Below are 27693 nucleotides of genomic sequence, written 5' to 3'. Positions count from 1 at the left end.
CAACATCCCATCTTCAACACAACTCCCATCTTAGTAAATTCAACCTGTGTAATCCCAGTACATGCAACACCAATAAAATAGAAACATATGGTTATTAGGTACTTCATCGTCTTTGCGACCAGTGCTATTCCAGTTACTTTAACCGCTATGTAAGGATTTTCGGCGATTGCTGAGGTCTGGCCATCTGTCTCTGACAACTAAAGGTACTTTCACACCAACCTCCTGTGACCACGCTGCCCTCCTGTGTCCACGCCACCATCTATTACCTTTAGTAAAGTTGTGGCGAGTGAAATGGAGCAGAGCGAGCCACCGAAGCGTGAAGCGAGTCCGCGAGGGAACGATGATGCTTAGCAGCACCATTGTCCCCTCGTGGGCTCGCTTTGCTTGCCACACTTCGGGCTCGCTCCGCTCACCACAACTTTACTAAAGGGTTGGTGGCGTGGACACAGGGTGGTGGCGTGGACACAGGGTGGTGGTTTTTTATGCCAATTAACACACTGAAATTGCTATTTTTAGTTGATCATCACCGAAAATAACCCTCGCTGTTCGCTGTCCTCTCACCGTACAGTATGTAAGTTCCGTAGTGTAAGTGGTGGCCGCAAAGATGAGGAAGTACCAATTATTACACTATAGCTGGTGATGGAAGTCACACAATAGTATATATACTGTCTGTCAAATACATTTCTACTGTAAAAATAAAACAGACCAGTTGAGTAAAAGCTAAAATAAATAGTGAAAATATTATATACTTGATGTCAAACAGAAATATATATATATATATATATATATATATATATATATATATATATTGCCAGTCACTCCTTACTTCTACCATTACTATAAGTGCCACTGGGGCATATGTATTAAGCCTGGTGAAGAGATAAACTTGAGATAAAGTGGAGATAAATTGGAAGAAGATAACGCACCAGCAAATCAGCTGGGTTTGAAATATGACAGTTGGAAGTTGATTGGCTGGTGCGTTATCTTATCTCAAGTTTATCTCTTCGCAAAGCTTAATACATCTGCCCCACTGATTGGGTAATATATAAAAGGTGTACTGCACATTCTTGAGTCACAGTTAATTCTGTTTTATAACTTTCATCACAGGTTCTTAATACAGATGACCTAGAATCCACAACACATGACAATATGATAACTGAAGTAGAGGAGACAGAAATACAAGAAGAGTTTAAAGAGACAGTGGCCACAAAAGCCACTGAACCATGTATGCCGGTACCAAGCGAAGATTTGACGGATAACGGTCTGCCTGGTTACCCAGAAGGCAATTCTGCTGAAACATGTCCAACATCCGATGATACATCAGCCCTAAACACTGCTTCTTTAGAAGAACCAACCATTAATGTCAGATCTGAAACACTGCCTCTTCTCCGCCAGGGCCCTCTACTTGTGGTTGAACTCCAAGATGTAGCATTCCAGCAACAATCTGATGGACAAAGAAGCATTTCTGGAGAACAGTCTGAAGGGTCTGTGGAGACAGACCAGTCTGTGCAAAAATCTATCGAGCGAGGTGGAGAGAGCAGCTCGGAGGAAGTGGAAACAGAGGTCCCAGTAGCAGACAGAAGGGGCGGTTTGCGCAGGAAGGTCAGGGCTTACAAAGGACCCGCAAAGAGGAGAGCCAAATTATCAGTTTAGTTGCTAGCATATAATCTACTTGTTGTTATTCACAAATATTTGTAAAACAGGACAAATTAGAGCTTTCTAAAAGTTATATAAAGTTGTGCAACCTAGGTCACAGACATTTGTATCTGTTCAATTTTAAAGTTTTCTGTTCATGTAATATTTTCCTATTTCTGTTTTTATTGTGTGTATTACCTGCGTTTCACTACTTTTCTTATTGCACATACTGGAACCACAGTTCCAAGCTCTACCTAAAGCACAAGTGTTAATAGATAAGGGCCTGGCAAGTGTTAATTTTGGAGTTTAATGACCAAGTAAAGCCGTTTTTGAATATCAATATATTTCAAAGCTTGTGCATTACTGAACTAAATAATATACCTGTGTTTCGATTAAACCTTTCCGGCATGTTCTACCTTTTAAAAAAAAGCAAATGCTTCTATAGGATGCATTACTTTGAGGCAGTTAAGAAGCCGGCGGTTGTCTAGGCAACAGAAATGCTTTGTTCACACAATAGATCGGTAAGTTTGTACAAGGCAGTGTAGTATCACGGCTACCCACTGACATGATGTGCCTTCTCTGTCCAATTTGTTCCCTACAGTCTATCAGTACTGCTTTATGGTAATTTTATTCTACTTTTTATAGTAATTTGACATCATTAGCAAACAAATGCATGAATTAATCCTAATGACTGATTTTAAAAAGTGTAATGGACGTATGCAGAATTCACCCTAAACACAGGATCGTTATAAGAATGCTCCTCATTTTGCACAATAAAGCAAAAATAGTACTTCATGTGGCTGCACTGGGGCATGACGAGCCCCCCAGGTAATGCAGTTGTAGTGGCCCATGGGATGTGGCCAGCCATTTATTAAAATAGGATATGCAAAGAACCTCTTAATAAAGGAGAGGACATTGGAATTAGGGCTAAACTTTGTATCGATTAAACAGAAACCAGCTCATCAATGATCCTTTCCCTCCAACTGTCCCCTAAAGGAGGGAGTTATGTCCTGGGGCGATGGGGGCCACCGGGGATTTCCAAAATACCCCCATCCTGGAACACGTGGGCTAGTGTGACCCTGTGTGGCTGGATGGGACATTTATTTGTCATTCAGGTGGTGAAGATGGCAAACACAGCAAATATCCATGTCATAAGGTGTGATGGAGATGGAAATTGTCTGTCACTGCATATTTGTCATCCATACACTATACATAGGAAAACAAATTATCAGCATAGAACTTAAAAAACATGTTGGATCATTGAGACATCAGGTGGGCATCAGTGCTAGAATGGGGAGCGAACAATAGTAGGGGGCTTTGCTTCACCTCTCTGGCACAGGCCCAGGAGATCTGTAATCGCCCCCAAAACTCTCCCAGTGCCCCTGCCACTGAGCATATTAGAAGGTAAATGGAAATTAGCAGATGTTCCAACCTGATAGTAGGCACTAGAGGTGCGTATACACGGGGGCGATTCTAGCAAATATCGCTGGAAATATGGTCGCTGAGCAACCATATTGCCAGCGATAAATCGCCGGGTGCGCGCTCCCGTTTTCTGCCCATAGTGTGACCAGCTGATTTCCTCTGCCGGGCTCCCCCAGCAGTTTCTTTTTCATCAGCGACCATCTCCGGTCGCTGATGCAAACGGGACACCGAGCGATATATCTCTCAGCATGAGCGATATATCGCTCAGCTATATATTGCCCCGTGTGTACAGGGCTTAGGTGTACATTTTCACGTTAATCTCTCACTACAGCTCATCAAAGGCGGTGTGCAGCTTTGTATGCAAGCAGCAGGTGAATAGGTGCATTTACACAAGGTCCTCCCTGTTTACCTGGTGACTGGGGTAAATGCATTTCTCAATAGAACCTAGCACTGAAACTGTCTTGGGTTTGTTATCTGGTTCTAGATCAGTCTCTTTCATTTAACATTCTTATGAGTAAATTGGCAGACAGAAACCTCTACTCAGATTGGATAACAAGGATATGTGTAGCTGATACAACAAGGTTAGCGGTGTAGTAGTGGCAGTTGATAAAATAATGGGTGCCAGAGCCAGACCACCTCTTATTTTCCTTACATAAATGAGGCAGATTTAATTCTAGAGAAAACACACTTGCTAGCACTTGATCAAGGTGTTTAAGTATATTAACCCACTGACAGTTTACTGCCATTTGGAGGCATGGAGGGGGGCATGATGACCTCCGTTTCTCAAAAAGGATGTGTGTTGCCAACATGAATCACACAGCTGACCAATGGTGTCGCAGATGATACAATGCTGCTTCCTAGTACCCAGCTCGGATCACTAGTGGCAGCAGGAGGTATGACACATTCTGCTTCATTAATATATTAGCGCTATCACTGCTGCCTGCTTCCATGTAAGTATAGCGATAGCATCCCCAATCACATTTGAATCAGACCCCTTGTCATTAAACACCTGGATTTCTGAGAAGCTTTTTGTGATTTCTCCAGATCAGTATATATTTCTGGCCAATTCTATTAGGATGCCTGAAAATTAAAAATTAGCTTCCCAAAACACAGTTTTAGTGAAGTGTTTTGTGGCAAGAGCCCTGTTTTTCACAGGCAAAACAAATCCCCGCCCCATGATTACCAAATTACACAATTGCTCACACATCCAGGGATGTCGCCCTCTTGTGTACAATCAGGTATTACACCTAATTTTTCTTTCAAATTTATGAACAAATCTTATGTGGTGTTATAATAGCTGTTTGTAATTGAGGGTGGAGGATATTTAGTCACACTTTACATAAAAAATAAATAAATACTAAAGCCACCTAACACGGTGTGAAAGACAGTTGTGATGCGTGCTCCCGCGCACATCCCATTGCACAGCACATAAATTATGTGCTGCATGTACTTTTTGAACAAGATTGCATCACATCTAGTTCAAATCGCACGGTGCTTTAGCCCGTACATGCGATGCTATCTAGTTCAAAACACACAGAGTTCATCGCTCAGTGTATGGACACGTTTAATTGGAAATAATGTATGGGAGTACAGAAGTCTTGAACCTCAATATATGTTTTTCAATATTTGGATCACATTTTGTGTTTACAAAACATGTTGTGAGGTTGCAGCTGGTTATGGGCCTGAAATCATAACACTACAACTGCTGTCACCGGCATGTGGAGTACCGCACTACACGTCTGGCTCCTCCTCGCTTTGCGATTGCAAAATTTTGCAATTGCATTGCTAATATGCATACAGTTCGCTAAAAAGTGAAGCGGCCACATCTTTAGGGTACGCACTGACCGTTTTTCAGCCCATCGATTTTCCCCATAATCGTTATCCATACACGCTGGGCAAATAAACGGCCAGTGTGTATGGACCTTAAGTCTTCTATGTGATTTGGCCATCTTATGATCTGCTATTTGAGGTTCATGGCGACTTCCCACTTCTCCGAACACACAATAAGTAAAACCATGCAGACTTATCTGGTGACCTCAGCAATAAGCCGTTTCTGATTGAATAACAAGGGTTACGGGAGCACACATGCTGGAAATAGCCTGCAGCCTCCAGGTTAGTTTGACTTCTAATACAAGTATTCGATTAGCAAGGCTAACTGAATCAGACTCAAAGGTCACTTTCCCATTTCCTACAAGTCTTTGATACCCTTAATTGAATGTTAATGAGACTATAAAGTGTAGCATAGAGCAGTATTCTCCTGTTATGTTATACTTGAATTTTACACCCTTTTTTTCTAGGTTGATGCCCTTATAGCCTAAGGCATGGGTCTTCAACCTGTGGCCCCCCAGATGTTGTGAAACTACATGTTCCAACATGCATTGCCACATTTTTTTCCTATGAGAGCATACCAAAACTGTCAGTGCATGCTGGGACATGTAGTTCTACAACATCTGGAGGGCCACAGGTTGAAGACATGTGGCCTAAGGAGACCCAGAGACCATGGGCATTTGTGCATGTAATGAGGAAGGAATCACATACTAACAATTGTATTCATGTTTTAAACAAACCACCTGAGTTGCCACTATGGTCCGGCAATACCCGCAATTGGGATTCCTCCCTGCTACTCTGCCCAGCATCTATTCAGGGAGACAAAGAGGATGGGGGCATGGCCAGCAGCTCTGAGCGCTGGTCATGCCTCCACAGGGGTGAAAGTGGGGGCATGGCCTCACTGGAGCACCACGCCCCCAAATTTTGTCAGCAGGCATACATGCCCAGCCCCGCCTTGCACGGAGAAGTTGGGAGGTATGCAATGGTATACAATGCAAACGTTATTCCTTAAACCTCAGAGGAAGATAGCAACAGCTAAATTGAGAATTTACAACAATTAATAATGTCCTACACCCTATGCCCACCACAAACTGAATACGGTCGCTAGGACGACACTATGAAGGTAGAAGGCTAAAGGTCAACAGTAGAAAAGTCGACATGACTTTCACGTTTTTGGTACATGTTTAGCTTCACGGCGGCACTTCCCAGCAGATCGCATCGTATGCAAATCGTATGCAAATATTGCATGCAATCTGCTGGGAAGTGCCGCCGTGAAACTAAACAAGTACCTTTTTTTTCATACCCTACCATCCACTAGGACATGGAGGGTGAATATACTAGTGCCCGAAGCATGACGAGCGCACGCGGTAGACTGATACGGTGTCCATGTCGACTTACGTCAAAATTCAGGACCAAAAAAACCCAACATGTCACCTTGTACTTGTGTTGACCTGTCAATCTTAGCCATGTCATTTCATGTGCAGAACTAAGCCCTGTCAACCTAATGTAGGACTACAGTCATAGTGTCGACACTATAACCTATACCCCCACATATATACAGCCTTCCATTCTATTCCTATTTGGCCTGTGTTATAAAAATGCAGAGACCTAGGTTTTTGCTTACTAATGCTGTGTACACACGGGGGAGATATATTGCTCAGCCATATATTGCTGAGCAATATTTGGCTGAGCAATATATTGCTCAGTTTCTCCTGTTCATCAGCGACCAGAGATGGTCGCTGATGAAAAAGAAACTGCCGGGGGAGACGGCAGTGGTAATCAGCTGGTCGCAGGAGCATGTTCCTGTGACCAGCGATCAACACAGGGGCAAAAACGGGAGCGCGCACCCGGCGATATATCGCCGGTGCACACTCCCATTGCGGGCAATATGGTCGCTCAGCGACCATATTTCCCGCGATTTTGCACAAAATCGCCCCTGTGTGTACGCACCTTAAAAGGTTTATTTATGGATGGGAGTCTGTGCAAAATACATGTATTGGCTTGTGTGGATTGATGTTCTCTCTACCTTACATACATCCATCCAACAGCACATAAGTAAATGTTCCAATACACATCATCATTTACCCAGGAACTTTATGTATTACAGAAAAATGCCACTCCGTGTCAATATGTCAATACCGCCATGCAATAGTAATGGTCAGTTTGTGACACCTTGAGCTAATCAGACACAAATGCATTTGATAGTAAAAAATAAATAAAAAAAATGATATGGGTGTGGGGCACTCTCCAAGACAACGTCACTTAGTTGGGTGTTGTCAAGTCAATAAGCAATTTATTCCAAGGTGCATAAAATGTTTAATAATCCATAAGTTTATATCCAAATATGCCCCGACGTTTCGGTCCAGGGGACCTTTATCTAGGAGCCTACAATAATATTGAAACATACAAATATGACATATTGGATGCATAAATATACATAGAACATATGCATCAATTCAGAAAAAGCACTTACTTTGTGTCTGGTGTGAATAGAGTATATACGCATAAATGAGGCTCAAAACCTCATCTTTGAAGGAGAAAGCCTGAGTTAGGGACTTACCAATGCCGGTTTTTATACCTGACTGCTGTATGTCTGCGCCTCCCACGTTTGGCGCCATTCTCACAGCATCAGCGTGGTCCCGTGTGGCTTCCTGTGCAGACCAGAAGTGCGGCTGACGGAAGTCCCGCGGGTGGAACGCACGGCGGTTAGCGTGTCGCTGTGTGTTTCGAGCAGTCAGAGGAGGGTACAGGAGATGAGGGACAATCTTCGCGCTATTGCACATATGTGCATTAGGGTATACGGGCATCTAGTATAATAAGCCGGCACTGGACTGATGCATATGGGCCCTCATAGGTCTAAATGCAAATGTATTGAGTAAAGAGTAATGGCTATAAGTATGTGTTCAAGAGGTCTAATAGGTTTTTCTATATACACTGCTATTCTATATACACTGCTATTTATACGGCACCCCAGCGGCTACATAGTAACAATCAAATCCGGCACTCACAGTGTATAGCATGCTGGGTTTACCTTGTTCTGGTGCCTTTCCCGTTGGGGAAGTGTCCACAGAAAGATATTCAGGACCAACATGACAGTGCCACTCGCAGACTCATGTAGTTGCAAAATAAACACAGCTTTTTGCACCTACAAGAGTCTACAAGTGCCGCCCTTGCTTGGTTATAATATATTTTAGCAAAACCTTAAGGTGCCCATACACGGTACAATTGCGGTGTGCAATAATGTAACTTGTATGGGTAACTTAACCCCCAGTCTATTGGAAGGGTTTATGTACAGTGTAGGAATATTTGGCTATTGAATACAACATGTTCAAGTCTGCATCATAAAAAAAGAAAAACAAAAGATGTTCCCCCAATATGGGCATTTTTATTTATTGCAAAATACAGTCTCTGTTCAACAAGTATCAGCCAAAGAGAACATTATACAAGCAAAACCGCGTTGATACACCCATCATTTTCAGGATTGTTTGTGACCTGTGCGTATTTTCCTGAGGAAGGAAAGGAAATTTTATTATAATAATCCTTTATGGTCATCAACTGTCCACATAAAATATGCACAATTAACAAAATTCCAATGTAAACAGCAGCATGAACAGAGCAAAATAAATAAGACGACATCAGGACACAGAACTATAAATCATTACCACCAGTAATCCCACTATTTAAAGTGCGAACCGCTACAGAAAAAAAAAAAAATAAACTCTCCCTGGCTCCAGTCTGGATACTTTGAACCTGTTCTCAGTTTCATCATGGTCAGCGATAAGACCCACTAGACCAGTGGTCAGGGAACACTGTCCTCATTACCCCACACAGTGCATGTTTTGCTGGTAACCCAGCAGGTGCACAGGTGTACTAATTACTCACAGACACATATTATAAGGTCCGCAGGTGGAGTTAATTATTTCACTTGTGATTCTGTGAGGAGACCTGGAAAACATGGGGTAATGCGTGGGGTAATGCGGACCGAGTTCCCTGACCACTGCACTATGGCAATATCATCCGCAAATTTGATTATTTGAACAGATTCGTAGCTCACAGAGCAGTCATAAGCAAATACTGAGTACAGCAAAGGGCTCAAAACACACCCCTGTACTAACGGTCAATTCACCAGATACCTGGTCTTTTATTCTAACAGCCTCTGGCCTGTTCGATAACAAAAATCAAGAATCCATCTACTCATACACCCGCTCAACCCAATGGCGGAAAGTTTACTAACTAGTGATGTTGGAATAACAGTATTAAAGGCCAAACTATAATATACATATAGGATACGAGCATAGGTACCCCTTTAGTTCAAGGTGGGCTAGAACTTGGTGTAGTAAAAGGAGTGCTGCGTCGTCTGTAGATCTATTTGCTTTGTAGGCAAACTGGAAACTTATAGCGAGTATAAAATCCCCTCATCAAGCAACTAATACAATATATCACACAGTCTAATGAGAATGACAAAGTCCTACTTACCCCAAATAACTTTGCCTCCTTGCGTTACAAGACCGAGCTCACTGACATTCACCTCTATGACTGTTCCCTTTGTTATGACACCTAAGGTTGTATACAGCGGCGATGAGGGATTCTTTTTTACACCGAGGATAGGGAGGCAGAATGTGGCTTTCAGCTCTGGGTGAGTCACGTGCGCCTTTTTAAAACGTAGGCCCTGTGAAAACGGATTTTAGAACTTTATAAACACTTTTATGCTCATCAATACCTTAATGTAAAACCACTGCTATGCAGGTTTTTCAACATCAAAGACAGTAAAGGTGCACATACACGGTACAATATTGCCGTGCGTTTTGAACTAGATCGCATCACATGATCAAATCACATGCGATTTGCGTGCAATGCAATCTGAACCTAGATCAAAAAGCACGGGCTGCGCAGACCTTATGCTGTGCGATGGGATGCGGTGGCACCCTCGCACCATGTATGGGCACCTTAATGATGATGAATCAAAACAAGTTTACTCAGAGGCTTAGGTTTTTTTTAAATAATGACAAAGACGTTGTGATTAATAACTCACCATAGGTCTGATAAATCTTTCATATTTTGGAGGTTTTCGGGTGAACCCATCTCCAACAAAGCAAACTTTGGTGACCATCCTTTTCCATGCCTTCTTCTTTCTCTTTCCTGTGCGGATAACCTTAAGTACCTCTGTTTCTCCTTGAGCTCGCACTTTGGGCAGAGGAACCTCCCATTTACCCTAAAACAAATAAAAGTAAACGTTTCACTTAAAGAATCTCTTAACACAGCATCTTGGCTAGTCATTGGGCCTAATTCAGACCAGCCCGCTCACATTACGCAGTGCGCATGCCATCTGGCCAAAGGCTAGACTTCACTCGCTGCTCGCGGGCATTTGGAGGCATGCCACTGGCCTTTTCTGGGAGTGCTCCAGATAATGCAGGCGTTCCCCAGCCGTTGGGAGGGACGGCCGCTGATCAGTGGCCTCCTTCTCCCCACGGCCTTTGCAGTGCTGAGTGAGTCCTGGCTTACTCAGTGCTGAGAGCAGGGGGGAAATTATTCACCGTTGAACGCATAGGCGTTTGCAGCCATGCACAGGGGCAGCGTTTACCTGCTCGCTGGGCTCCAAACACTCACAGCCCTGCGATCAGGTTGGAATAAGGCCCATTGTGACAACTCATTACTCACCGCTTTCTCTTTTCGCTTTTGCTTGATCATATTGGAGAGAACTTTGGCTCTACTCTGCCCCTCTCTGTCCAGTAGATAAGCTGGCACAGCACCCTCTGGCATTTTCTCATCATCTTTCTGTTTGGTGTTCCTCTTTTCATGCATTTTAATACTAGGAGCAGTGGGAAAAAGAAATGTATTAAACTAGCAGAAAAATAAGATCCAAAGATGTTACGTAATGAAAACCAAAATATTAATGGGCAACAAAGATCATACTACCAACCACTACTCCTCCATGTACACTGAGGAACAATACTAAACTGAGGGAGCGATTAAATCGTTTCTCCAAAGACTAACTAGTGAGCACACAACAAAGCAATTCAATTGTTGCCCTGTTTGGATGTGCAAGCCAATATGCTAAAAGTCTGGTTTGGGTGCCCTAACAGGACTTTAGGTGGTTTTTCTGTTTCAAGCAGCTAAACCCAGGCTATATGGGCACAACAAGAATTACTGGACACCCAAATACAATTGAATTCCTCCTTCAGATGCCTATTATAACATGGTTGAAAACAATTGAATTCCTCACTTGGTGAAACTCAAAAGGGATTTCTAAATTAAGTTTGCTAATATAGTAATAGGTATGGCACTAATAACGGGAAAAAAAATTTTTCTGGGAAACCTCTAATTTGCAGTCATTCCAGAGAATATACTGTATATCATACACAAAGGTAATTCTGAACATATATTGTATATGAATAGAATTTGAGATTTCTGTATAACTGATCTACCACTGCCAAAGAAAATAAAAAAGAACAGTTCTAGGTAGCCTTCAGGACATCAGCAAACCCACTTACGTTTTCTTCATCTGGATCTTCTCGGAATGCCGCTGCTTGTGGTACAGTTTGGCCTTCAGCCCAATGAGTTTCTTAGCTTTATGTGACCTCTCATGAGCCTCTCGGCTCTCCTTCTTCCTCTTCTTTTCATGGTAATCCAAGCGATAACCATACCGCTTACGGTGTAATTCGATGTATTCGTTCTGAGGCTATAATTAAACAAACGGACATGCATTAGATAAGAAAAAAAAAAATCTTCATAATTTACATTTCTAATAGTCTAACATTTCTCCAAACAAAACATTAACCGATATATCCTAACTGGACAAAGCCGCAAACCAGTGATAGGGAGTTTCCTTTAATACAGTGGTTCCTAAACTCCACCCACAAGGCATCCTAACAGCCCAAGACTTCAGGATATGCACAGGCAGCTTAATAATTCCAGTAAATGTCACTTTGAAGTCACCATTCGTGCACAAGCACGGATAGCCTCAAAACCTGGACTGTGAAGGTGCCTGTATGTCATTGACAACCAGAAGGCTATACCATCATACCAATGATTGCTCATGTAGGGCCCCTGCAAGACTCTGTGACAATTACGCCACTATATGTGATCACAGTTCCCCCACCCTATTCGGAGATATCAGGTCTAGACAAAAAAATGTAATTGGCTAAAATATTAGGCTAAATAGGATTTGGTTGAACACTGGTGGGTGAACAGATAATGGTTCGATCCTATTAGCCTGGTTGATTTCTCTAGCTGAAACCTTTGCGGCATCCGGAATTTACACAAAAAGTGCTTTCTGCCCCATACTGCAAAGAGCAATTATGGGTGGGATGTAATGCCACGTGAGCTTGGCATCCTATCCCCATGCTGAGCGAGCTGCCCAAGCACAGATTGCTCAGCACACATGCAATGCACCTGCGATGTATGCGGAGCAGTGTTTTGCCTATGATTGATAGGCAAACACTGATTTAAGCAGAATAAATAGACAGTGCATGTACTGTATCACTGCGGGCAATGGTGCGGTGCGGGGCGGGACCGTGCATTGCCATTGCTATGGGGTGTACACACAGAGCAATCAGAGCTTAATTTCTAAGTCAGGTCACTGAGAAATAAGGCTTAAATCACCCCCTATATATGGCCCATAAGTGATTTCACCTTTAAAAAAAAGTTTGTCTGGCTTGCCCAAGGAACTCGGGCAGCATTACATCCCACCCTTTGTATGAGCTCAAGCTAAAACAAGCCTGTGAAGGGTGCGAGATCGGGTGCCATAACCGGCAATGGCACATTTAATAGGAATGACCCTTAAATAGGTTTCAAGCAGTTTGTTTTAAATATAAATCAACAGAAATTACACACAAACAATTACAGGCGATTTCACCACATTCTGCACAGTTCCGGTGTTATTTAGAATCATAAGACAATACACTGATAATTACTGTAAGCGCACATGGTTTTGTTTAACTTGCCCATATACATGCATTGTAATTTTAAGGAAAATAACCTAATTGTGTTATGTGGCTGGAAGATAACAGATTTCTACCAGATTATAGGCTGGATGTATTAAGCCTGGTGAACAGATAAAGTAGAAGGTGCTAATGCACCAGCCAATCAGCTATGTTTGAAACATGACAGTTAGATGTTTATTGGCTGGTGCAATATCAAAATACCCTTAGCTCTTCACCAGGCTTAATACTGCCCCAGTATGAGCCAGAGGGGTCTGGGCTGAGGCAACGAGGCTGCCCAGCTGCTGTGGAACTATAAAGGAGATGGATAACAGTTTGGAGAGAGATAAAGTACCAACCACTTAGCTCCTGTCATCTGTAACATAGCAGTTAGAATATTGTTACTGTATCCCTCTCCACTCTCTGATTAACCTCAAAGAGTATGCTTTACCAGCAGCCAAGGGACCAGAGATTGGCAAGCCTAGACCAGGGTGCCCCAGGCAGCAGCATGCAGTGTAGTTTACAAGTGTAGTAGTGTAGCGCAGCTGTACACAGATCCCTCACCATGGTGTCCCTCCTGTGTTGTCTCTTGTCGGTTGCTGGTCCCTGGCCCGGCCTGGATGCGGTGGGGGCTTAGCTGGTGGTAAATAGGGGCCCAGTAAACTTCAGGCCACACACACACCGTGTAAGATGGAAATGCGAAAGGGGTGCTCCGCCCACAAAACAGCATGACGTAATTTCCTCCCGGTGCCTCATCTGTGGAATGCTGGGAAGAAGGTCAGACACAGCACGCAGCAATGATGTCATTACGCTACTGCCCACTAGCCCCAGGAAATGCAGAGCAAAGGTCACGTGGTGTGTGGGGTAACATGTGAGGACTCTCCGATAGTGGCAGGTGAGGGGATAGCACGCTGTCATTATGGTGCCGAGTGTGTGTGTGGAAGGACAGACTGTAATGAGTAATACTGCAAGGTGACATTCCCATAGCCAGGTGTTGTGGAACTACAGCTCCCATCATGCATTGCAAGCAGGGACTTGTCATTCCACAATGAAAAAGCTGTTATGCCATGTTGGGGTTTGTAGTCCTACTGAAGCTGAAGAGCCACAGGTCCCCAAGATATAGATACATCATAGACTGGTTGGCATGCTGGCAATTGTAGTTTTACAACTGCTCTAGAACCCCAGGCTGTCTGCCACCGGTATGATTATTTGTAAGGAGTAAACGTACAAGTGAGAAATGAATGAGGAAAGTACACAGTCACCTGGCTGACCGGTTTATGTTCCAGAGGTCTTCATCCATATACTGTGTGTGTGTGTGTGTGTGTGTGTGTGTGTGTGTGTCGGTATCGGTATGTGGAGTTTATACCACTGTCCTCTGTCGCTGACCTTCTGTGTCTGTCGGGCTTATTGTGAATGTCACTCACACAGTATTTTATATTTTTTGCTTTATCTAATTTCAAGATTGGTATAAACCACATGTATTTTCTGTTTTAGGTGGTATGCTGTGTGTGTTTGTCTATAAGCTGCTGAACACAAAGGAGAAAAGATGCTGTCACTGTTCAAGGTTTTGCCTGTGAAGCCCCCTGCTACTTATTATATGTATACAGAGGTAAGCATTGCTCTATTATTATTATTATTACTACCATTTATATGTATGGAACCCAAGGGTTCAGCAGCACCTAACACATGACATAAACAAATGAGCAAAACAAGTTAACAGACTTACATTACAGGACAATGTAGTTGTAGTGTAAAAAGGTGTCCATACAATGAGCGATGTGCTCCCTACTTTTTGTACTAGATTGCATTGCATCTAGTACAAAATGCATGCAATGTACTACAGCAGTGTGCTTTTTGTACTAGATGCGATATGATCTACTACAAAAAGTACGGGCTGCACATACTTTTTGTGCTACGTGATGTGCACGGGAGCACGCACTGCTTTGCACGAGAAAAATGCTCAGTGTATGGGCACCTTCAGAGATCACTATTAAGTAAAATAACAAATTGCTATGGTGAAACTGAATATAGTTGGGCAAACACTAAAGCATAATTTTACTTATGTAAAAAAATCTGTGTAGTGATATGTACAATATGCTCTAGGTAAAAATAAATGTTCATGTATCCACCCATACAATCAGATTAAGGGGTATATTCAATCTTGGCCACCGCCTATTCAACGCTGCTGTTTCCGACAGCATTGCAGGAGGGTTCCGACAAAACAGATCTGACTTTAAAACAAGTTGGATCTGTTTTGTCAGAAACGTCTGCGGTTTGTCGATTTGCTGTTTTGTACATGGCTCACGGATGTCGGCATTTAAAGGGTAAATACAGAGAGTTTATACCATCTATAGAGATGGAAGGGAAAGGGACTGGTTTAAGGGGCAAACATTGAGGGGGGGGGGGGGGGGGGGTTGAAAAGAGCACCTGGAAGGTTACAGGATCAAAGGAACAGGTTAAGGAGGAAGAGGAGTGTAAAGACTTTAGGGACTCTCAGCTTTTTTTTTAGAAAGCTGAGAGTCCCTCAGCGAAACGCGTCAGTGCACAGCACCCCTATTCCTCTCCCACACCTTTGGTCTGTGGATTACAAACTAATATCTCCACTGGATACCTGGACCAGGAATTTTGTGGACATTGCCAATTTTGGAGCCATACAAGGCCAGCAAACAGACATCTAACAGTGATCACCACTCCAAAGGGTCCATTTCCATCTGCCAATTCCAACTGCAGCAAGCTATCCCGACAATCGTGAGTGGTAAACTAAAACTTTCTCCGCAACATATCCACCAGTACCATCCAAAGTCCAAATAGGAACAGGGTCCAATTTAAATGAGGATAAGAGGAGGAGAATATAAGTGCTCTTCCCTTATATTAAGTGCATATAATGCATATTCCAATCTTGCACTATTTTTATTTGTCACAATAATTTGTCTTTTTAATTAGTACGTCTTTGTATTAGGAATAAATAATATTTTTATTGTACATTCTGTATGGTAATTCCTTCCTCAAAGCACAGTTTCCCTCTTTTTTTCTGTTTTCTATGTATTAAGGTACTGACTATCCCTACACTGAACTGCTGCTAATTTTGAATCAATCCCAAAGCAGCGCCTGATACTTACCCTAGTGGTAATTACACAGCCTTGTTCTTTTTACGATTGAGAATAAGCACAGTTCTTTAGGGTAAAATGCTCTTATGCCCCCAGTCTAACACTAATGTTGGCTATGTCACATTTGTACAATTACATTTTTTATCAGCATATATCTGAAAATAATTGTTTCTTTTATTTCTGTTTAGTGTGTACAATGCTGTAAAAGACATCTACTATGTAGAGCAGCAAGAGATCGTATAGAGCATGCCAGGACGTACAGCTTTCCAGCAGGTATGACATCACTATTATGTCATTATGTCGGTGCCTTGTGTTCCAGGGTATATTATGCCTAGACTCTTTTTTTTTTTTCTAAAACTTCACATAAGGATACCAATTAATCTAATGCATGCATGTCCAAACTATGGCCCTCCAGCTGTTGTGAAACTACAAGTCCCATCATGCATTGCCACAGTTTTGCTATTAGGGAATGCTAAAACTATGGCAAGGCATGCTGGGATGTGTAGTCTCACAACATCAGGAGGGCCATAGTTTGGACATGCCTGATTCCAATGTATTAATGTTACAGGCATTAAGTGACCTGTAATAGGGCTGACGCAGGTTTCAGTGGTGCGACCAATTAAAATAAATAATTACATTTGCCGCTTATAACGCTGAAATGCTACCCATAGAGCAGCGGGCTGGCATAGTCCATAGTCCATATTATGGTGAGAATATTTTTTTGTAAGTGATTTGACCGCAGAACACCTGTAGTGTCCCCCAATGGATATTAGCTAATTTAGTTACCGGAAGCATTGTCTTGGATACAAAAAAAAGGAGCGTTCACCATGCACTGCTGTGTGGTAATATATTACAATGCATATAGAAAGCAGATTGTTCGGTAACTGGGCTGCTGTCCAAACACTATCACTAAAATTGTTAAAACACGACAAAGTATTTTCTATGCCAACTCAAAAAAGAAAGCACCAGTCGGCATTTGGCTATGTACTCTGCCCATCTCAAATGGTTTTCTAGTGCCAGAAGCCGCAACATCTCCAGGTATTTGATCTTTCCCTTGACTAGAGAGAGAGTTTCTCAGGCTTGCATGTGTCTCTCTCCTGGCATCCATATATTTGCAGTCACAGTGTTGAGTCAGATAGAAAAGAACACTGGGCCCAATGAACTAATATTGTATTTCTAACAGAAAAAATTGTGATTATGCTTTGCACAACTTTCATACATGCACATTTGTCATGATCCTCTGTGTGTGGAGAAAGGATAGACTAAACCTGGGTTTTTGCAAGCCCATCGGCGGGAGACATGTCTGTGACAAATGCGTTGGCTGTGCGTGTTTACAGTATAGTGGTGCATCTAAATGTGTGTACGGGCAGTCCACTACCAACTGTACATTTGCTGCAAGGGGCTGACATCACAGCTGGGCTGCCTGCTATATGGCATGATGGGAGCTGACGTATCGAGTAGCCGATCAGTAAATGTGTATACCCACCTGGATCAGCCGGTTGGCGTGACGGCGGGTCTTCAGACTTGTCGGTCAGGTTTGTACACCGCATAGACTAGAGAAAGGTCCCGATGCTGTAGTGTCATCTGCTGCAAAGTACTGATGTTTGATACATTGTACAGGTTTGTTCTGACTGTCTCAATACGGCACCAACTGTCAGTGATTGACGGTCTGGCACCAGCTTGCGAGACCTCACAGGTCACAAAGTCGGTGTCCCAGATGATCTAGGAAGCCGCATGAATCAATCATTTATGACCCCTCCTGCCTACCATATTAGAGTGATCACTGCTGCTTCCATGTCAGCTGCAGAGTGATGGTTCCAGTTACAGCTGGATCAGGACAAATGACTCAATATTGCCATTAATTGCCTTCAGTATGTACAGAGCTGAGCAATATATCTCCTAGTCTGCAATGGGGCCTACACACTGGGCGATTTCAGGGCATTTTCGAATTGATCTAACTAGAACGCTTTGAAAATGCCCCTACATTGCTCCATGTGTAGGAGCCATAGCGTGTCTCTATCATCCAGCGATTAATATCCAGCATGCTGGATTAATCTAGTGAGATAACCAGTCAGGGCCAGTGTTCTGACCAGAGAACACAGCGCTGACACATCGCTCAGAATGCTCAGCAAATCTCCCCGCGTGTAGGACCTTTAAGGTTGTCACAATAGATTTAACTACATCTTACTGATTTATTGAGTCTGAAGATGGGAATTGACACATTTGTAATGCATTTAAATGTCCACTAGAGCTAAGCTATAAATCCTTGTACCACTGTAACCGCACACATTGCAGTTCATTGATTTGCTTCCATTTTGCAGGTGATATCAAGTCATTACGGAGCATCATCAACCCTCCGATATCAAAGTAAGAACAGTAATCCGGTAATGTATGTACTATAGGCCTGATTCAGACTTGATCGCAAATGCTAAATCTTTCTCAAATGGATAAAACGGTACTTATGTAGTAACTGGGCTGCCGATTTTTTGATTGTATGCCTTAAGTTAAGGCATACAATCAGATGCGATGCGATGCGATATCGCATCGCATCGCATCCGATATCGCATCCGATATCGGATGCGATGACCCGATTTTTCCATAGGAATCAATGTTAAAATGATTCCTATGGAAAAATGGGTCCTTTTCATACCCCTACTATCCAAGTGGGCATGGAGTTGGATATAAACCTGTGGCGAGCGTAGCGAGCCACCGAGCCCGAAGCGTGGCGAGCGAAGCGAGCCCCGCGAGGGGACGGTATTCGTCCCCTCGCGGGGCTCGCTTCGCTCGCCACGCTTCGGGCTCGGTGGCTCGCTACGCTCGCCACAGGTTTATATCCAACTCCATGCCCACTTGGATAGTAGGGGTATGAAAAGGACCCATTTTTCCCATTGAATTCCATGTTAAAATGGACTCAGTCCATTTTAACATTGATTCCTATGGAAAAATCGGGTCATCGCATCGCATCGCATCGCATCGAATCGCATGGTCGCATGCGATGCGATGCGATCTCCCGATCCGACCCGATTTAGAAATCGGCAGCCCAGTTACTACATAAGTACCGATAAAACAATATGCACTGTAGGTGCACATGTGACATTTGCCCACCTGCAGTGCAACACGGTTTTGTCCATTTGAGAGGTTTTGCATTTGCAATCAACTCTGATTCAGAGCCATTGTCCAGGTGTTTCTCTTCAGCCACAAGCCTGATTACTACCCCTTTCAGACATAACAGCAAAGGGTGAAGCAGTTCTACCCGGTAATTTGTGTAGCTTGAAAGGGTCTACCCGTTTCTCAAATCCTGGCTCACCAATTCTGCTTTTTACCAGGGTTGTCAACCTGGGTTTACGGCCCTGTTAGACCCTTTTACACTACACAAATAACCCATGTTTTCAGCAAATTACAGGGTTGACTGTTTTTAACCCGGTAATTTTCTGCTTTGTGTGAAAGGTGGTCAGACTGCACCCGGGAAAAATGACCCGGCACTCAAATTGCCGGGTAATTGCCGGGCCACAAGTCTGAAAGGGGTATAAGTCTGAATACGCATGCTTGCAGTTGCAGGGGGCATTGTGAGGTCAAGTAAACTGCCTACACTATGCTGTCCTTGGCCTCACCACCTCCTGATAAACAATAGGGGTACATCCCATTTTCCCAAACACTGCCTTCACGATATGTCATAAAACAAGATGATACAAGAATAGAGAGCAGAATGGCACACTGCAATATCTCGACATTAGACACATAACATCACAATCTGAAAACATATGGAACACACATCTCTAGTTGGGAAGGGAAGGCAGCTAATGGTGACTTAGAAAGGAGGGTGTCCCCGTTCCAGAGTGACCAAATTATACCATGTAGTAAGACTAACCGCTTGTGCAGGACCCATTCTAAACACTAATTTCGAGTACACATTGTCAGGTATCAACATTGACCAAAAGACAAGAAAAACTCACGTCGACCGTTTCATGTTTGCTCAGGATTAAGACTACAACATTTCATTATAGTGTTAAGAGACCCAAAATAGAATACATGGATGCATTTCTGTGCCTAAATGGGAAAACATGGTTCAGGTCAGGTCTCCCTTATCTGTGTATTCCAAAAACCGAAATATTCCGAAAACCGTTGTTTTTCAGAATAGTTCAGGTTTTTGGGGGGTCTCCCCCCACCCGCCCCTTTTTTCATACTTAACTCGTCCCCTGATGTCCACGGTGGCCTTCAAGATCCTCTTCAGCGGCATCTCCGGTCCCAGGGGTGCACTGCGCGAGTGCGTGGGTGCTCATTGCCTCCCTGGGACCGGAGATGCCACTGAAGAGGATCCTGAAGGACGTCAGGGGACCATAGGGGCACCACCAGGGGACCAGGTAAGTATGGTAAAATAAATATTCCAAAATCCGGAAAAATCCCTTATCCAAAATGCTCGTGGTCCTGAGCATTTCAACCTGTATTCTATAAAATTATATATACGAAGAGATGTGATAAAACCTTCCTATATTCTTCACATTGTATTCGGAGGACACGGTAATATGATGTGTATATATGGGGCTATTGATTAAGCTGGAGACTATATTTTTGTTTCAGGATCAGAAACATAGGGATCATGGCTCACATTGATGCTGGGAAAACCACAACCACAGAGAGAATGTTGTATTATTCCGGTTACATAAGGGCTCTCGGAGGTGAGGGGAACTCAGCGGATTCCTTACCATGTTAAAGATATTTTCAAACTATTGTTTTATTACTTTAAATACAATTCTGAATAATGACAATTTGATGAAGAGAATATTCAAATTTAGCGTGAAATCCTATTTCAGTACTTAAATGATGATGTGGCTGTTTTTTCCCCAGATGTCGATGATGGGGACACGGTGACAGATTTTATGGCACAGGAAAGAGAACGGGGTATCACCATTCAGTCAGCTGCTGTCACGTTTGATTGGAACGGTCACAGAATCAACTTGATTGACACGCCAGGTTGTCTCCTAATCCGAGCCCCCCCCCTCCCCCTCCAATAAGGTATCATGTCAAATAATCCTAATTGCTCCTATTTGTCTTCTAACATTCATACTTCCTTCTCGCAGGACATGTGGATTTCACTGTAGAAGTAGAACGCTCCCTGCGAGTGTTGGATGGAGCAGTAGCTGTGTTTGATGCGTCAGCAGGCGTGGAGGTATAATACACAATATTGTTTGCGGCACAATGTACTAATGGGACACAGACCTCTTGATGAGGATAAGTCCTACTGTATGAGTCAGGGCACTTTTTAGAACAAATGTTCACCTTTGTCAATGTGTCTTTTAGGTGACTATTTTATCAGTTACTACCCAGTCACGAAGCACTACTATTAATCCCACAGCATTTGTTTATCTGATAAATAACAATGCCAGATTGTGAATAGCCAGACTCTTGTCTGAACCTTATACTATAAAGGTGCCCACACACTAGAAAGATCTGCGATCGTAAGATGTGCGCATAAATTAGCCTTGAAATCTTTTGTCCGTCCTGGACAAAAGTTTTCAGGCAAACGCACATCTTTACCAAAGATCCCATGTGCCTGTCTATGGATCATGTAAGATCATAAGATTTAGCAAAAGATCTGCAGGAGCGCGCATCCAGTCTATATTGGACGATTATCAGTAAAAATCAGCCGATTCTTCGGAAATTGGCCATTCGGCAAAAAAATCATTCTAGTGTGTGGGCATGCTGGGTACACACCAGAACAATCATGATCGTGAGCAGAACGTGAAATGACCATACGATGCTCGCACAATCTGCTGGAGCACACGATCTGCATATGATCCAATTCCGATCCGATCACGATCTGTACCCAGTGGACTGGGTCGTTTTCAAATCCTGACTGCAGCAGGTAGGATCTGCAAAATGACCAAACGATCAGCAGGGACACGCATCGGATCGGAATCTGATCTAAAACATGCCCAATTTACATACAATCGGTTGAGATTGTATCGAAATGAGAGGAATTGAGGCCAAATCGTTCTGGTGTGTACCCTGCATTACTCTGCATATCACTCAAACGTTTCCCAGAATGCAGGTGGCCTGTGGTGCACGGGGCCAAATGCCAGCAGTGATCTGCTTGTTTTTGTAGTGAAAATATTTTGTGGGTGACCTGATCTCTATATCTGTATGGAGACTGATGTGTGCAATATGAGATTAGTTATATCTGAGGTATTTATGTCATACAGGCCCAGACGCTGACAGTGTGGCGACAAGCAGACAAGCACTCCGTGCCACGGATATGTTTTTTAAACAAGATGGACAAGCCTGGAGCCAGGTACTTCTGCCTATATGAAACTTATGTTACATCCTGTATATGTTGCCTGAAACCTGGTTTACACTATTTTAAAATAGTAATATGGGGCAAATGTGCAGATGGGGCAAATGTAACATATGCACAGTAAAGCTGGCCATACATCTACAGATCGATAGGTCAGATCTGGCTGGTTGGAACAAAATCCTGGTAATGGGTGAGAGCAAATGACAGTTGACCATTTGCTTTGAAATGCTGGAAAACTGCCAAACTGTCATTCAGATACTACCAGGTTTTTGTTCCAACCAGCCAGATCTGATAATCGATCTGTAGATGTATGGCCATCTTAAGAATTGGGTGAGTTATTTTGTTTCTGTGCAGGGTAAATACTGGCTGTTTTATTTTTACACTGTAATTTAGATTTCAGATTGAACACACACCACCCAAATCTAAACAACAGAGAGGTAGATGTGTGGTGCGCAATTATCAGCCGCTGGCAAGGACTAGTCACTCCCCTAAAGAAGAATATGACTATAGAGGAAGTATGCCAGCACTAGCTGAATGATCTACTCAAGACGGTTCACAATTATAAATGATTTTTATTAACTAGAAATAAAAAGAATTTCTCTTTCAATGGTCCTGGTGACACAGCTCAACACTGGGATGTAGGAGGGTCCGAAGGAGCCAGGCACCTATCCTAAAGCTTTTAGAGGGTAGGCTCCTCCCCTACTGCATCCCGGACTCTTCAGTTCGTGTTAGGTGCCCACTGGAGTGGGTGCTATTCTAAAGGGCTGCAGGAGCAGCTGAAGAATTAGAGTAGTTAGGGGAATTTTATTGTTTTATTAATTTTACTCTAGCTAGGTAGGCACAGTGTGAGGATTCTCATAGTGAATCCTCACACTGATAGCGCAGCAGGAGCTGACAGAAGCGCGTCCTGTCAGCTCACTGTGCACAAGGGAGACGCTGTCTGGCCTCCCTGTGCAGGGCTTACAGCTTCTTTTAAGAAGCTGCCTGGGCTCCGGAGTGTCCTGAAACCGGCTTCACGTTTAGGTGGGGATCATGGGGGACAGGCGCTCCGTGATGGCGGCGGCCATTTTCTGCGGAGCTTACACACTGAGCTCCTATATGAGAGGACAGCAGTGTTGTTACAGGCATGTTCCAAGTGGTCCCCAGCCGAGGGGGAGATACTGGAACTAGGAAATCCTACCAAGGGAGCGGCTGACTGGGGGTGGTTGGCGCCAAAAGTCACGGACCCCGCAGCAGCAGGGACTTTGGTCTCTTCCCTCACTCTGTGTTTGGCGCCTTTCAGAACGCTTGCAGCGGAGCTGAGCTGGCTTACAGATCCTGGCAGAGTGTTTGGATTTCCTGGGCATCGTTTCCCCGCATCTGAAACCGACAGACAGCTAAGTGACTGAGTGCATTAAAACTGTATAATCGCTTGTACATTGTATGCACTGTGTAGTTCACTTTTCATCATGTCTGAGCAACATGCTGTGGTTTTGGGGGAGGGAGCCCTTATTGCACTGAGCGCTTGTAATGTGTGTACACAAAAATTTGTCCCTGAGCAGATGGCCAAGGGGGGCTTATGTAATACTTGCGCTGCTGTGAGACCCATGGGGAGTGAACCTCAGAGGGCAGAGCAGATTGAACCCGCGTGGGCTAGTGCCCTGGGCAGGTCAGTGAACGCTTTGGTGCAGTTACTGGACAGACAGAGTGATGTCTTGGTAGAATCTCAGAGACCTATGCCATCATCTCAGCAGTCCTCTGGCTCCTTGCCTCTTACCCAGGCAGATCCTGCCTTTATTCAGGTGATGCAGGATACTGCAAGGGGGATCAACAGGTTTAGTGAGATACTAGACAAGATTGATGTTGATGTTGCAGGGACCCCTAAAAGGTCTTATGCTATGCCTACATTGGTAGATGAGGAGGAGGGAGCGTATACTGACATCCCCTGGGATCAGGGTGATGATTTGGAAGATACCTCTTCTGCAGGGGTAGAGGATCTTATTGTAGCTGTGAAACAGGCTTTGAAACTTTCAGTGGAGGATAAGACTCCTGCTAAAGGTGTGTTTAAGCGACAGCGTAAGGAGGCTGTTACTTTTCCTTCAGATGAAGGTTTACAGGAATTGTTGGAAGGGGCTTGGAAAACCCCTGATAAGAGGCTGCAGATGCCTAAGAGATTCCTCAGTCTGTACCCCATGCCAGAGTCTCATGCGGAGCTCTGGGAAAAAGTGCCAGTTGTGGATGCATCTGTGGCACGTTTGTCTAAGGATACTGTATTACCAGTGCAAGGCGGTGCAGCTTTCAAAGATCCGGTGGACAAAAAGCTGGAGGGTGAGTGGTGGCTTGGCAGCCATTGCGGTCGGAAGCAGCCCACGAGAGCTCCCGCTTCTCCGGCCTGATTGCCCCACTTCCCTGCCACACAGCCGCCCGACTGACCCTGCCGGCACCTTCCCGACACCCGGAGGACCCTGCCAGTGCCTTCCGTGGAGCTGGGGACGGCTCCCGTGACATCCCGCGAGTCGGGGCCTAGCACGCCGGGTGAAGCCGGGGGCTCGATTTCGGCCGCGGACGCGCGCGGCCTCCCGGAGAAGACGCGGACAGCCTCGCCGCGCGGCGGCTTCAGTGCCCCCTTGCCCACCACACCTGACCGGACACCTAGTGGACCCCCCAGTCACCCCAGCCTCGGAGAGCGGGACCGCGGTCGGGAGGAGGACACTGGGGGTGCTGGCGGTGGCGGACACCCGCGGGTGAGCTCCGGGGCTGTCCATCCGCCTAGTAACCCCTTCCTCCCCAGCAGATGCTGACCCTCACCTCCCCTGGCAGCATACCTCTTCCCCACCTGGCCTGGGAGGCAGAAGTGCGGCACAGGAGCCCACAAATACACCTCTTCAAGGCTTCCAGACCTGGCTGATACACTAAGGTACCTAAAACATCATAGGGAGGCCCTGGTGAGAAAACCCTGGGTAGACTCCCACTAACTATTGAAATCTAGCTCTCACCCTGGGCTGTGCTTGCTGCACCCCCCACCACTGAACTCTGATATCCACTGCATTACATACTGAGGGGTTCCCAAGGCACCAGATACCAGCTGTTTAGCACCTGGAACAAGCCTCAAGCAATAACCTACTGCCAGGGACTCCTAAACCACTTAAATCATTTGCATCGCCCCTTTTCACGGCTGCCCCCCCTCCTGTACACAGCATATTGATTCCACCTATCTCCCTGGATGAGGGAGAAATGCTGTGCACCTAAAATATTTAAATATTCAAACTCAAGTGACTGCCGCCTGTCTCTACACCTTTATATATTGATTACAACACTCAGAGAGACCAAGAAATGTAACCAATCCCCGCCTTTTACCAACGGGCCTGTTATGAATCCGCTCTGTCCTAATTGACAATGTGAACATTCCCACATACGTCATGTAATCTGACTTCATGCAGACAGCCTCCATACCACCCTGATTGCGCTCCTCTGCTTATCACCGGTACCTTAATATCCTCTCCGTATATGAAAAAGTTCCTGATACCGCTTCAAATGTTCCCTGCAGATCCTGTTTCAGCCCCATCTGACATCACCACATGTGCACAGTCTTCTGACTCTGACCGCTCCTCTACCAGATCCGCTTCCAAAAACAAACGCAAATCCACTGCCAAACCTAAAAACGCCAAAATGAAGCCAGCTGATATTGCGGCAGTGCTTGGCCCCCTACTGGATGAGAAGCTGGCTGGACTTAAGGAGTCTATTGACTCTACTCTGACCCAACTAACTCACCACTCCCAACGCCTAGATGAGGCCGAACAGAGGGTCTCGTCTCTCGAAGACGATCTAACAGCCCATCAACGCACTGTTGAAATCCAAGCCAGAGATATCGAGACCCTCAGAGAGAAAATAGATGACCTGGAAAACAGGAGCCGTCGTAATAACCTGAGAGTGGTGGGCGTCCCGGAGTCGGTGAGGGGGCCCGAGCTCCTACACCTCCTGTCCACATGGCTCCCTGAACAGCTAGCAATTGATCTCAAAGGAACTCCCCTCGCCCTTAGAGAGAGCGCACCGTATCGGCCCGGACAGGCCCAACCGAGGAGGACGGCCACGTCCGGTCATAATGAGAATCCTTAATTATGCAGACAAAACCAAAGTCCTGGACCACTATCGCAAGACTGCCCAAGTCTCATATAATGGAGAACGCCTTCTAATTTTTCAGGACTTCTCAGCTTCAGTGGCCGCTAAACGCAAGGACTTTGCGCCAGTTTGCAAGCACCTCATCGACTCCAATATCAAGTTCTCCTTAATATATCCAGCCCGTCTCCGGATACTCGAGGATGGAAAGCCACGTTTCTTCGAATCTCCTGAGGACGCGAGAGTCCACTTCTCGATCCCAGACACCTAAACGCTGCCTACCCCCAGTTGGGTTTTGCTTCCTCCCGGTTGGAGCCCTAGATGGGCGCTGTCCTCATACCTCTGCCTAACTGTATGGTGACTGTTGCATGATACACAATTGTTTGCAAATACTGTTTATTCGATAGGCGACCGTTGGTATATACCTGTCCTACTGATGATGTTTTTCTTGTTAGTTTATAAGATGTTTCTTGTTTTTGTCCGCTCTGACCCTGGACCCGTTCCCTCTGTGGGACACCCCCCCTCTGCTCGCTGGGACGGAGGGGGGTTTCCCTTATCACACACTCCTTTTCAAATGATCCCGCCTGAAGGAATTGGTTAGTATAACTGACCAAACTACCCCATCCATATCCTCTGAGAGGGATATTCCCCTTTTTTCATTTAATGTTATTTCCTGGAACGTAGAGGGCTTGAACCACCCAATCAAACGCCGTAAGGTTCTTACACATCTACAACGTATGTCCCCACACATTGTCTTTCTGCAAGAGACACATTGGGTGGAGGGCTCACAACCCAAGCTTAGAGCCTCCTGGTTAGGCAAATGCATCTCTGCTTCATACACCAACAAGACCAGGGGCGTAGCTATTCTACTTAACAAGACCCTACAATATTCCATAGTCAGGAAATATATTGACCCTGATGGTAGATTTGTCTTGCTAGACATACTTCTAGATAATATTACGTACACCCTATGTAATGTCTATGCTCCCACAAACCCTAACGATTCCTTTTTCTCTCTAGTTCTACAGAAATTGCTCTCTTGGGACCCTACCAACCTCATCCTGGGAGGGGACCTCAACGCGGTCATGGACTCATCTATGGACAGATCAGGGGTGAGTTCTCGCCAGCCTCCAGCCTCCTCTAATCTTCTCTCGCCTCTGTGCTCTCAGCTTTCTCTGACTGACCCTTGGCGTATTTTTCACCCCCTACAAAAAGACTACTCATTCTACTCCCACCCCCACTCGACTCATTCTCGTATAGACTATTTATTCCTCTCGGACCATTTACTCCCCAGGGTGACGCATACCTCCATCCACGATATCATAATTTCTGACCATGCCCCTATTCTGTTATCCATTAAGCTGTCTCTCCCCCAATCCTTCACAAAATGTTGGCG

The 27693-nt window shown here is 44.6% G+C and overlaps 3 protein-coding genes across 7 annotated transcripts in view; 2 read left to right on the top strand and 1 right to left on the bottom strand.

The window, feature by feature from the left end:
* FAM169A (family with sequence similarity 169 member A) overlaps nt 1-1798 on the top strand; it is a 69040-nt gene extending 67242 nt beyond the window's left edge. For 2 of the 3 annotated variants that reach the window (XM_083151917.1, XM_083151916.1), the window contains exon 13: nt 1108-1798. In XM_083151917.1, the coding sequence (XP_083008043.1) occupies nt 1108-1653 (546 nt within the window). In that variant the 3' untranslated portion in view covers nt 1654-1798. The remainder of the gene's footprint in view (nt 1-1107) is intronic. The other variant, XR_014450531.1, reaches the window with a different exon arrangement.
* Nucleotides 1799-8245: 6447 nt separating this feature from the next.
* Nucleotides 8246-13531, bottom strand: NSA2 (NSA2 ribosome biogenesis factor). Its single transcript, XM_083151915.1, has 6 exons — nt 13368-13531; nt 11376-11563; nt 10543-10693; nt 9917-10096; nt 9361-9553; nt 8246-8390 (listed from the first exon to the last, which is right to left on the bottom strand). Exons 1-6 carry the CDS (start codon nt 13368-13370, stop codon nt 8323-8325), a joined length of 783 nt encoding a protein of 260 aa, XP_083008041.1. The 5' UTR covers nt 13371-13531; the 3' UTR covers nt 8246-8322.
* A 12-nt stretch (nt 13532-13543) lies between these two features.
* The window catches only part of GFM2 (GTP dependent ribosome recycling factor mitochondrial 2), a 38283-nt gene continuing 24133 nt past the window's right edge, over nt 13544-27693 (top strand). Inside the window, exons 1-8 of one of the 3 annotated variants that reach the window (XM_083151912.1) lie at nt 13544-13698; nt 14298-14412; nt 16099-16183; nt 18232-18277; nt 20489-20586; nt 20756-20881; nt 20989-21077; nt 22111-22199. In XM_083151912.1, coding sequence (XP_083008038.1) covers nt 14350-14412; nt 16099-16183; nt 18232-18277; nt 20489-20586; nt 20756-20881; nt 20989-21077; nt 22111-22199 — 596 coding nt within the window. In that variant the 5' untranslated portion in view covers nt 13544-13698; nt 14298-14349. Of the gene's footprint in view, nt 13699-13743; nt 13776-13864; nt 14003-14297; nt 14413-16098; nt 16184-18231; nt 18278-20488; nt 20587-20755; nt 20882-20988; nt 21078-22110; nt 22200-27693 lie in introns of those variants that run through there. The other 2 variants (XM_083151914.1, XM_083151913.1) reach the window with 2 other exon arrangements.

This window comes from Crinia signifera, chromosome 1 (assembly GCF_055691185.1).
Source record: "Crinia signifera chromosome 1, ASM5569118v1, whole genome shotgun sequence".
Classification (NCBI taxonomy): Eukaryota; Metazoa; Chordata; class Amphibia; order Anura; family Myobatrachidae; genus Crinia; species Crinia signifera.
The sequence above is the reverse complement of the archived record's forward strand: the minus strand, read 5'-3'. Positions and strand labels throughout refer to the sequence as shown.